This window comes from Aplidium turbinatum, chromosome 1 (genome assembly GCF_918807975.1).
Source record: "Aplidium turbinatum chromosome 1, kaAplTurb1.1, whole genome shotgun sequence".
In the NCBI taxonomy this organism is placed as follows: Eukaryota; Metazoa; Chordata; class Ascidiacea; order Aplousobranchia; family Polyclinidae; genus Aplidium; species Aplidium turbinatum.
The window spans coordinates 22,591,140-22,604,071 of NC_137472.1; the positions used below are offsets into that span (position 1 = coordinate 22,591,140).

Consider the following 12,932-nt stretch of genomic DNA (forward strand, 5'->3'; position numbering starts at 1 on the left):
AAAATCTACCATTTTGTATCGATTCAATGTCATCAGATGTTGAATGCACCCAAAAGAAAAACATAATTTGCTACGTAGACGGAGCGTGCGTTTAGCTTTATGAGCTTGCAAACAGACTTGATGTCGCTTTCGAAAGTCGAAACCTCTGCACTGCAGTGAATTGCGCGGTGCCCAGTGAATCGCTCGCTGTGAAAATGAACTTGAAGTCTCGGCCCGAGGAAACCACTAACCAACTCAACAAGGGCTGGTACAAACCGCATTGCGCACACGCCGCATAATCAACGCAGTAACGGACTCACGCGAACTGAATGGCGCACACACGACCGTTGCCATAGAAACCCGATCAAAGGCGGAATATGCGTATCTTTTGTTTCATCTGCAACGCGAGAACGGGCGTTTTACAGCGGTCAGTCATAAGTTGCGATATTGAAGTGGAAGGGAGCAATGTCAAGTCGAAAACTTAATCAAACGTCTCTCCGTAACTATTTTTCAAGGGCTGCCTACGGATGTCAGCAACTTTTAAATTTATTCAAGGTGACGTGCTGCTGAATTGATGTTAACATGAATGATTTTACTTTCCACAGGTATATTTTCAAGCGTATGATCAAGTTAGTATTTGCATTCCATTTTCAAAACATTGTCATTCCATTTACAGTGTACCTTTTAGTAAACCTTTTCGTCTCTTGTTTCATGGTAATAAATCTAGTTCGTTGCTAAACTTTATGTTGTGCTTAGCTTAAAGAGTCGCAGTCCATCAACCGCTAGCTAACGCAGACGCATGTCATGTGTTTGCTTAACCGAAGTGGTCGAGTTTTGTTTATAATAATTAACGATAGATCGAACGTAGCGATAACTTTGAGTGTGGCAATAAAAGCAATCCTAGTGTGACGACATAATTATGTCATCCATCTGCGTGACATTTGCTGAATTTACGTTGCTGCTGATGAAACACGCTTTCGCCCCTACGGCCAAAGAAATAGTTAGGCGCCTATGATTTTGAACTATAACACACTCGAACAACTAACAAAACACTTCTGTTTATCTCATTAACCTGTATTGTTAACCATGAAAAATGTTGTTTTGATGTAAAACACATATTTTGAACGAACCCAGACAACAAAAATGACGGATTTTGCCATCTGGGAAGGCACTCAAAAGTAAGCACTGGATAAAATGCAAGAATGCAAAAGAAACGATAGCCTATTGTGGAATAAAATACAAAATTCTCTAAATAAACAGAAGGCGTCGTTGGATTTACAGAAGGATTATCGTTGGATTTTCAAAAAATTGCCGAATAGGAAACTAACTGATTAAGACTGTAGCCAAATAGGGAACTAGCCCAATCGGGCTGTAGCCGAATCGGACTAGCCGAATCGGACTAGCCGAATCGGACTAGCCCAATCGGACTAGCCGAAACGGGCCATTCCGGGGGATACCAGCCCAGGAAACATCGCACGCGCCACTAACTCAGTTGAATAAAACAATTGAATTTGGAAGTTATATGCCTCAGGCCTCGAAATTCACGGCGGTCATGTTCGCCGTCACAGCATGCGATGTTCGCGGGAAGTACCATCTAGATCGGTCATATTTGTCTGCCGAGAAATAACGTAGGAACTAGCGATACAAATCGTCATTGCATAGCACGGACAATTGCTGCGAGAATATAATTTTCCGCGCGTCTAGAAAATTTGAATACTGTATCTTTTAGCTTCCATTGAAGCATGAAAACTTTAGATTTTTACGTTGCTTCAACGATTGATGACATTGAATCAGCATAACAAAGGTGAATTCTTCGCTAAAAATCGATGGGAGTACCGTTACTTCTACACTAATCACGCGCAACTTAGTTCAAGTTACGTCACAAGTCTGGCTTTGATCTCCCAGTAATATTGATAAGGTAAGGTTGGTTACAAAATTAGGTTATGCGAGTAGGCTATTACCGCAAGATGCAGCAAAAATTGTTAAGTTTTTGTACTACAGTAAGAAAGAAAGGGCCCAAGGAAAATTCACTTTCGCTCACATGACACGCAAAAATACACCTAAAGAAAAAAAGCCTAGTGAAACTTTGCACAGCAGAAAACAGTAACGTAAGTGTAGAAGTTTTCCGACTTGTGCCCTTGTGACGCAATTGTGAGCAAGCATTGTGACGCAAGAAGCCACATGACCTCGTTCGGTGGAAGTTAATCATTTATGTGGCGTATTAAGCAGCTACACGGCGCATTGACTCTTCAGGCGCATGTCGTTGGTATGGTGAAAGCCTTTCAGAGTGACTTAGCTGAAATTTTAAAAAGCCTTCTAAATCATAGCTATAGTTCTCAAATGGCGAAGAATTATCAAGATAAAGTGATTAAGCATGACAATTGACGCTAAAACTGGTGTGTTCGCCGTGAGACTTAATTTGTCCGCCGAGATAGCTGCTCAGACCAGACACGTTTCGAGGTTCGGTTAGAAAACGCAATTCGAGGCCTGCGGCACTTTTTTCTTCTCTCGTTTTAGCTTTGAAAGAAAACAATACGTCGTGACCGGTCAAACAGTGTTTCAGATTAAAAGACCGGAGCCGGTCAAATAGCCACTGCCTTTCTTTTTTACTTTAATACCAAAACTTACTTATCAAAACTTAACAAATTTTGCTGCATCTTGCCAAAATAGCCTACTCGTATAATGTAATTTTGTAACCAACCTTGCCCAGGCCTTAAAACTCGTGTTTTTTCCCGGCAGCCATCGTGGCCTACCGAAAGCTCCTTCTCGGCAGCCAAATCTGCGTGCTTGGAGGCCAAAATACAAATAACGATAGCACAAGTAAATAGAATTAAACTTGCAACAATGCTAAAATGATCACTTAGCGTAGTTAGAATCTGGGCGACGTCCTGCGATAGAATCGTTGTACCACGCAATAACTGCTTTATCGGGATTGTAATCCGGTATTGCCGGGCCATCTAACGACACTGAATTGTTTAAACTGCTTGCAGCTCAGTAAATTGTTTCAACGGCATACCGCCTTTCATAAAACCTGACCATTTATTCCGTTATGATGTCACCATTGAGGCTGTGAAGTCACTAACCCACAGCGGAACATTTCTCAACTATGAAGACACATGTTTTCCCCTCGGATGTCAACTAACCTAGTTCTCCTTTTTAACAACAATTCAATGTCCGACAGTATTGAATCGACATAAAAACAACAATATTGCCAGCCGGTGTAAATAATTAGCACTTCGGATTAACACTTTGTTAAAATAAACATCTGGAATTACAAATAGAGCTGGGCGATATTACGATACGATATTTTTTCGGCAGCGATATTTATTCACAAAGCTCCGATTTTATCGTTTATAAATGTACTGAAATTATAGCAACATTTTCGCATGCGCAGTGACACAGACATCGCATGCGCATACAAGTTCTCAGTGTGTGTGCATTGTTTACGCATTGCGAGCAATCTGACATCGCATGCGCAAACAACCCTCAAGCGTGTGTGCATTATTTACGCATTACAAGAAATTTTGTGATTACACAATCCTGCTTATTGATTCCCACGTGTTGCGTTGTTGCGGAGGATGAAGTCCGGTAAATACGATAGGAAACTTGCAAGCTGACTGAATTTACGTAGCATAGCGTAGCGGCCGTAGCATAGTGTAGCTGCCGTAGCCTACGGTAGCTACAGCTAGGTAGATACTTTATTTTGTTTTGCTACTCACAGCTGCATCTCTATTTTGCATTAAAAACTATCAACAAGGATAGCTGCATCTGTACATGGTGGCGAGCTAATGCACTGACTTTTCCTACACTTGCAAAAGTTGCAAGAAAACTTCTGTGCATTCAAGCCACCAGTGTTTTAGTGAAAGGTTGTTTTCACTTAGTGGCTCAATTGTTTCCAACAGGGGTCACCAAACTATTGCCCGCGGGCCGGACCCGGCCCGCGAACTGATTTCATCTGGCCCGCCACGTGCTGCGGAAATTACAGCTGCAGTACAATTCTGTACATGTGCTTCCCTGGGCATTAGCAACCGTCTTTGGCTTTGCCTTTTTGTGTAATAGGGACTTCTTTTGTTGTTAAAATTGTTCGTTCTTATAGTTCGTTGTTGTATGTTGAATTCGTACATTTTTCCACCAGCTAGCCTACATTTTATTGATCTGTTTTTATCATTAGGCCACCACAAATGGGGACAGCCTAGGCAAAATTTGGAAAGATGTAATGTTTTTTCAAGAGCACGATGCCCTGTAGTGTATCACAGCAGGGATAACTTTTCCAGAAACCTTTCGATTTTCATCACAACTTTGATATTCCACCGCTGACTTTATTATTTATTGTGCTCAATTCAAGTCAATGGAGATTCTAAATAGTTGTATATCTTTTCGCAATTTGCATCCGGCCCGCAGCTGTTAATCTTGCTGCAATCCGGCCCTCAGAGAAAAAAGTTTGGTGACCCCTGGTTTCCAAGAAGAGATCGTGCCTAAAACCCTGCAATGTCAACATGCTGACATTTTTGTCCAAAAATCTTTAGTTTGCGACAGTTAAATCGCAGCACTGTTCAGTCCTCGAAATTAGCGGCGGCACACGGCAATTGCCGTGGTGAATGCCGCCGCAAACGTCATAATGGCCATTCAGCTATGGCAATAAAAATGCCGTCGCAAAATGAGCATTTAATTCGGACAAAAATTGTTCAAAATTTTTTCCTGTTTGATTTACTCGCAGCGTGAGTTTAATCAGCAGAAACATCGCACCAAGACCTCACCTCGGACTATTTTACTTGCTGTGAACACTCACACAGTCTTCAAAATTAGCATATTTTTACTTCGCAAAAACGTTGACGAGGCCAGACGGCAAAAGTTGAACTTGCAGCAATTGCTGTGAACGTTTATTATGAAAATATTGTACCAAAACATGTAAAACAAGAAGAGAAAAAAATAATCGAATAGTCTATCACAACCGCACTGTTTGATTTGTTGTGATGTAATAATACCAAAAGTAGCGATAAAGCGATCAATGCGATACGCACGCTGTTACGGTGATTCACGTTATAACTCATTGGGGGGGGGGGGGGGGAAGTAAGTTAATTTTGGGTTGATTCAACGTTTGAGTCAGCACAAATCGATTTAATTTTCCCAGCGAGTTATATCGCGTAACAACAATGCCCAATAAGAAATTTACGTTTGTTTTACATTAATTCGACATCTAGCGACGTTAAGTTATCATGAAATAACGTTAATTGCTCAATCAGGTACCGATAACAAATCAATAGCTCCCTGCGAGAAGATTGCCTCGATTTACGTATACATTACGCTGTACACTAACATAATTTCGGCACAATTAGGATACTGCGAGCAACACAAAGTCTTTTGGATAAAGAACTAGTCAGAATCGGAATCATCGGAGGGTGACGTTGCGTTGTCACTGGAATACTTGAAGACCCAAAAGTGCCCGTTCATGAACGTGCGATGCCATATGATCGGAAGCATTACTTTTCTTTACTGCCGAAGAACCATTTATCCAATTTTGTACCACTTTTTATATTTGCAACGACACCGGTCAAAAATAAGCATTCGATGAAAGAATAACTTTTGCGTAACAATTAAGCCAGTATTTATAAGGTTGCAAACTTTTTACAGTTCACAAGAGCATTGTCAGCGTATAAAATAGCGTGCGTGATGCTCTGGGCTACCGCCGTGTGACACACGATGAAGAAGAAGCGCATAAAATTTCTTTTGATTAAAGCATACGGCAATTGCCGCCGCAACCCAAAATTTGTTGATTTGGTGACGGCAATGTTTTTGCCGTCGTAGATGGAAGCTAATTTCGAGGGCTGACTGCTTGCAATATACAGTATAAATGTTGTTCATTTCAGTACCAGTGCTCAGTATGTTTTTTATGCAGTTATACAGGGTGACACAAAAAAAACGTACATCAGTAAAAATCGAATAACTTTCAAAATTTTATTTAGATTAACACAAAAATTCAGCTACATTAGGTTAAGTATATGTAGCAGACATCTCCAAAGTTTCAAGTCTATACCACAGTATGTTTTTTATGCAGTTATACAGGGTGACACAAAAAAAACGTTCATCAGTAAAAATCAAATAGCTTTCAAAATTTTATTTAGATTAACACAAAAATTCAGCTACATTAGGTTAAGTATATGTAGCAGACATCTCCAAAGTTTCAAGTCTATACTCTTTGTTTAACTGGCGCTCAAAAAATGTGCTCTAAATGAGCTCCCCGTTGCTGCAAGCACATTTGGATCCGGCGGGCAAAGTTCTCGATGACCCTCCCACATTCTTCCCTTGAGATTGCTTTTATTGTTGCTGTAATTGCTGCCTTTAGATCAGGAATAGTCTGGGGGTTGTTGCCATGCACCCTATCCTTAAGGTAGCCCCACAGATAAAAATCTGGGGCATTCAAGTCCGGTGAATACGGCGACCACTCCGGGTCACACCTGCGGCTGATCAGTCGGTCAGGAAAACGCTGTTGTAGCCATGCCAATGATTCGTTTGAGGTGTGGGGCTGTGGCACCATCCTGCTGGAACCACTGGAGGTCCCTGACGACCCCTCTTTGTCGACCAAGTGCTGTCCAGAATTTGCCAAGCACCTGAACATATCGCTCGGTGTTGATTGTCACAGAATTTCCTGCCCGACTGATCAGCCGCAGATGTGACCCGGAGTGGTCGCCGTATTCACAGGACTTGAACGCCCCAGATTTTTATCTGTGGGGCTACCTTAAGGATAGGGTGTATGGCAACAGCCCCCCAGACTATTCCTGATCTAAAGGCAGCAATTACAGCAACAATAAAAGCAATCCCAAGGGAAGAATGTGGGAGGGTCATCGAGAACTTTGCCCGCCGGATCCAAATGTGCTTGCAGCAACGGGGAGCTCATTTAGAGCACAATTTTTGAGCGCCAGTTAAACAAAGAGTTTTTGTGGTTTAGACTTGAAACTTTGGAGATGTCTGCTACATTTATACTTAACCTAATGTAGCTGAATTTTTGTGTTAATCTAAATAAACTTTTGGAAGTTATTCGATTTTTACTGATGAACGTTCTTTTTGTGTCACCCTGTAGAAAGCTGTGCATTGCGATTTGCCGTAAAATATCGAAACTTAGATAATATCGTTTTATTTTTTGTAATATCGTATCGAAGTTATTTTACCAATATCGCCCAGCTCTAATTACAAACAAGACTTACAGCTCTGGTGATCGCAGCTAGATATATTCCATACATAGGCGTCGAAATAGGGTGGGCCGGGTAGGCGGCGCCCACCCTGCTGTGAAACGAAGGTGGGCAAAATATGTTTTGCCCACCCTGTTTTCATGACACTTATAAAGTGTTCGTTGCAATTATTTCCGTCTTTGTTAAACGCTGAATTATCCAATCAACTGTAGCGCAACTTCTTGTTTTACGCTATGTCTCTTGCTAAGTATCCGACAGTACAAAGCAATTCCGCAACAACGCTGCGTTTAAAAAAGGTGGTATTTACTGCATTGTTGTTGGTAGGGCAACTGCCACACGCTGGCAATTCCTGTTGAGAGAAAGGCACGTTTGATCTTTTCTCCGAATGGTCTCACTTTCGTTAAGTCACAATCAAACTTCAGTTCCGTGTCAGCGTAAGGGAGTATGAATATGACATCATAATGAACACGGCAATAAAATAACCTATACAAACTAAAGACGTACTGAAACAATCGCTTTTTACACATCTTTCCTCACAAACTTGTTGCTGGCTATAAATTATGGCACCGCACGATGTTGTCATTTCATTATTGAAAAGTTAAACATAAAACAAAGTCAAACATCTATTCGCACATTCTTACAACCAGCTTTCAAAATTTGTCGAGATGATAATGCTGAAGAAGCCACGTCCAGCACGAATGAACGTAGAGAGGACATTGATGAAGAAAGCAGTGCTTCAAGGATGGACAGTGATGAAGTCAATGTTTCAGGCAATGCACCGGTAGTTGTAGAAGACAGCATGAGCCATGGATCTCTACCCGCTCCATTTGACGTTAGCATGCTGCCGGATCAGCTTCCGGCTCGGGAAGGTCGTGTGTTGCAAAGGAAGCTTTTTCCCGAATTCCAGTGGATGCGTCTTAACCCTGATGGTAGTCTACTTGTTACTGTAGCTGCTGTTTGTGGGCCTAGGAAAACAATCGGTTATCTGTCGCAGACTAACGGAAGTTATACAGCAGCAATATCCGCAGTCAGCAGTCACCTGTCCGAACATTTTGCGGCAAATCCAAAAGCGCCACTTTAAAGATAACAGGTCACGAGTCACGCGCTTTTTAGGTCACAAAGAAAAACATAAAAGAAGTTTGTTTAGTTTAGCAGCGCTCATAAGATCGCAAGGCGCAAGAAAGAAACATCAAACCTATTAAAACTTAATTGCTGCCGTAACGCTAAACGCAGTCTTTGTGAGAAAGACTAACCATTGCGAATTTGCGAACATACACATTCAATGAAATCTGTTTGAAAACTCTCGCCCACCCAGAATTCCTCTCTTCTAAGAAAAAATCGACGCCTATGATTCCATACAATAGGAAATGTTCACACACAATAAAACAGTGGCAGTTATGACGCGCTGACCTAATTCTGCGTCTAATTCCACGATCATTCTATTTAGAAATTAAATAATTGGCTAGAAGAAACCGGCGGCCAAACTAGGCCGATTTAGGAGGTAGCACCGGCGGTCATTCAAGCACTACTTGGCGGCCATGGCCGCCGGCTGCTTTAAGGCTTGCTTGCCGTATCAATATTACTGGGAGATCAAAGCCAGACATTGTGATGTAAAAGTTTAACTAAGTTGCGCGTGATTAGTTTAGAAGTACCGATACTCCCATCGATTCTCAGTGAAGAATTCACGTTTGTTACGCTAATTTTATGTCATCCATCAGTGAAGCAACGTAAAAATTGAAAGTTTTCTTGCTTGAATGAAAGCTTAGGGATACAGTATTAACATATTCTAGATGTGCGGGAAATTATATTCTCACAACAATTGTTCGTGCTGTGCAATGACGATTTGTATTGCTAGTTCCTGTTATTTTTCGGCGGACAATTATGACCGATCTAGATAGTACTTCCCGCGGACATCACATGCTGTGACGGCAGACATGTCCGCCTTGAATTTCGAGGTCTGTATTAGTGTATTTTGGCAATACTGTATTTGATTGAAATTAAACTTTAATGGTTAGCAAAAACAGTTTAATTAGTATTATACTGTATCAAGCTTTTTGTATTTTCAGAAAATTAAATAATTAATATGATGATAATCTGCATTGGCCAGTCTTGAAGATTTCAACACAATTGAAATTGTACACACAGGTTATGCCTTGTACAAAAAAAAATGATCAACTGCATCCTTCAATTTTGGAACAACGTGCTCAGTTGTGCATGCACCATAAAGAGCAGTTAGAATTGTGCAACAATACGTATGTTGATCTTCTCAGTGAACTCTTCTTCCTTCAACATGGTGGCAATTATATGGATTATATTCAATTTAAGAAACGACCATCACAACAGCTTTCCTTGTATCTCAACCAAAATCCAGTTGTTACTAATGATGGAGGAAAGAGACAGATAAATACAGAAACTTGTATTTCATCCGCACCTCCCAAAGACCATCCAAGTGATTCATCAACTTCCAAGATGGTTAGTGTTTTGTTTAGCTCAATGTTTCTCAAAGTAGGCGAAATCGCCCCCCAGGGGGCGATTTCCAGCGCCAGGGGGCCGAAAAAATCAAAGAGAGCGATAGGGGGGTGAAAACACTCGAAAAGGGCGAATTTATCAAACAACCAATAACAGTCCAACATGCTAATCAGTTCGATGCACTATGACTAATTGACTATGGTACTATAAACTATAAAGTTTAATAAACCACAAATTAAATTATGGACATAGAGTAACAACATCGAAATAGAAATCTAATCAATTCATTGCAAAATTATCTATTATTGTAGCGTCACATTGCTCTTAACAAAATATGAAGTTGAAACGTCACAGTGCTCTTTCATATTCCCAGATATTGCAATTGTTTTGGCGCGCGATATGGATAGTCAGACAGACATGAGATATAAGAGATAGTCAGACAGACATGCAAAATCAGTTGCAATTTTCAGTGGTCTAGGATTAATTTATATCATTCAACTACACACTGCAGTGCCAACACCTGAGCTAGGTTATTCATCAGTCTGAGGCCAGGGCAGAGCCTCGAAGCCAAGGCTTGACCAGTCGAGGCCAGCCAAGCTCGAGGCTAAGGCCAGAGACCTCCGAATTTTATCACTGGCTTTCACCCTCCTAAGTTGCAATTAAGTCTCAAGTCAGTGTCAAGCGAAGCAGTTGTAAACAGCATGTACAATGTACATTGTACAATTGTACATTTGTACGGTTGTTAGTAGTTGATCACAGTGAATGCAGTATGTTGTCAGTCAGTATTGTAAGTGATAACAGGTTTCAATTATAATGGGATTAACAGGCTTCTTAAATAATAACCCAACATTCTCTGCTGATAGTTAGAAACGTTCAACAGCAAAAATCGGGGCTATACTTGTCGATGAGTTACATATAGTGGCAGACGAAGGGAAGTAATAAAGTGGCTTCATAACTTTGATTTGATAGAATTCAGAATATGGATTTTGTTGTTTCCTACTTGGTATGAGAGTGCACTGTGGTATGGGAGTGCACAGTGGTATGGGAGTGCACAGTGGTATGGGAGTGCATGAATTGAAGGAGGCTGCGTGGGATCGAGAGATGTGGAGAAAGATAACGTATAGAGCAGTGGTTCCCAACCTTTTTTTGGCTGTTACCCTAATCTCCACCCTGAAGTGAGCCAATTACCCCCTCGATCAATTTTCAAAAACAAAAATGTTTATTGCTATGTATTTCAAAGGGCTAACTATGACAATCAAAATGCAATACAATACTGAATACAAGATAACAATGCGTGGTAAACATTCAATGCGAAGGTCAGGCCTGGACTTCAGGCGCCAGCTTTGTGATCCTGGGCTTTGTGGTAGGCTACTGAGGACAATTCTTGTGTCGCTTTCGACATCCTGGCGATTGCGCTTCTTTGTCTTCCTTCCCAAGACAGTTAAAAATCCTTCTTCACAGCAATACGTTGTTGAAAAAGATGTCAGGATGTTTAATGCCCGTGTCGCTAATGTTGGTGCGTCCTGGAGTCTGCTAAACCAGAAGGTTTCTAAGCCTTTCCCATTGAAATCAAGTTTCAACGCTTTGTTCATTCGGAGAGTGATAAATTCTTCTTTGGCCGAAAAGTCGTCATCATCCACCTGGCTGTCATCACATGTGAAGGGCTCAGTGCACCATTGAAAACTAGCCGTGTTCAAATTCGGAAAGTAGTTGTCCATCTTCTTGGCTAGCTGGCCTAAGTGGTCAGCTATGTCCTTCTTCAACGCCGCTGTCAACTCAAGTCCATTGCCTCCGAGATACATGTCAAACGTCTAAAACTGTGCTTCTTCCAACTCGCTTGTTCCACAATTTAACCTTTGCGATAAATGCTGCTCCGGCTACTTTGGTGTCGATCACAGTTACATTCTTGCCTTGAATTAAAAGATTGCCTTTGTTCGATTCACCAAAGATATCAGCCAGGTAGCACAGCTGGGAAATCCATTGTTGGTTAGAGAAGTATTCAGTCAAGTCGGACTTCTTTTCTATCAGAAAAACATGGACAGCCTCACGAAGTTCGACCAGGCGGGTTCTCCTTTGCCATGAGACAGCCATCGTCCTTCTGTGTGGTACAGTAATACTTCGTATATTTCTCCCATCTTCTTGCACAGTTCCTTGTAAAGACGACTGTTCCATTCCTTCGCTTTTATAAAGTTTACAACCTCCGGTCTCGTTACCCGCCGAAAACAGGCAAATTACCCCCCGGGGGTAATTTACCCCCAGGTTGGGAAACACTGGTATAAGTGGTATAGAGTGACCGAGAGTCGTAAACGACTGAGCGGATGATGATGATGATGACTTCATATATGGTTAAAAAGGGGTTTTCGGCTGTGACATTGGTGCTTTCAAAGCAAAGAAATCACTTGCTAGTTCATAAACGGGGTGATCTTCGACTCTATCTTACGAAGATGTCGCCAACGGCCAAACATTTCAAAACTTCGTAAAAGTTGCCATGCTCATCCATCCCATTGAACATTATCACGTTACTGTCAATTTCGTTGATTAAATTCCAAAGACTAAATTTGTCTATGACTCTATTATCAATGTTTATTTTACTTGACAGAATTAGGGGGTTGAAATTTTATTTCAATAACGAAAAGGGGGCGATGGACTAAAAAAAATTGAAAAACACTGGTTTAGCTCTAGAGATTGCAATTTGAAATGCTAAGTTGGTTTAATTTCAGCTTGCTGTTGAGAAGCATGCTGACTCTTGAACACTAACAGCATTTATCAGGCTGAGGTTTTCATTTGGTTGTTGCATCAGAAGCATACCACAAAGACAATCCAAAAGTTTAGGTTTTGGTCCGAAATTTCAATTTTTGTTTTCAGGCCTAAAGTTAGTATTGAAAAAAAGCCGATTAATCTACCCACTCTGCTTATACTAATACGATTTTTAATTTCATGTTTTATTCCCCCCAGCTTATGTTTGAAAGGCAAATAGAAACATGTCTCATTTGTTAGGCTATATTTTTCCTAGTTATTGATCACTGATGGACATTGAACAACACAATAAAAATGTTGTGCAAGCGCACAAAGTTATTCTTATTGTTTGTTAGTTTTATAGCTTGGTTTCTTTTGCTATGTGTGTAATTAAGACATTTGATTTTCAGATCTGTCCCTCAAATATTCCGTCATCTAATAATGCAACCTCAAGGTAAATTTGTTTCATATTTTAAGATGAGATATAAGATGATGCAACTGAAACAATATATGATGCAGTACTTTGAAGTAATGCAAAAATGGTCATAAATCAAGTCTGGT

General features: G+C 40.8%; 1 protein-coding gene across 2 annotated transcripts in view; it reads left to right on the forward strand.

Moving 5' to 3' along the window:
- The first annotated feature begins 9,236 nt into the window (after positions 1 to 9,236).
- Positions 9,237 to 12,932, forward strand: part of LOC145770140 (chromatin remodeling protein domino-like) — a 169,121-nt gene continuing 165,425 nt past the window's right edge. For both annotated transcript variants that reach the window (XM_082581728.1, XM_082581733.1), the window contains exons 1-2: positions 9,237 to 9,638; positions 12,782 to 12,825. In XM_082581728.1, coding sequence (XP_082437854.1) covers positions 9,315 to 9,638; positions 12,782 to 12,825 — 368 coding nt within the window. In that variant the 5' untranslated portion in view covers positions 9,237 to 9,314. The remainder of the gene's footprint in view (positions 9,639 to 12,781; positions 12,826 to 12,932) is intronic.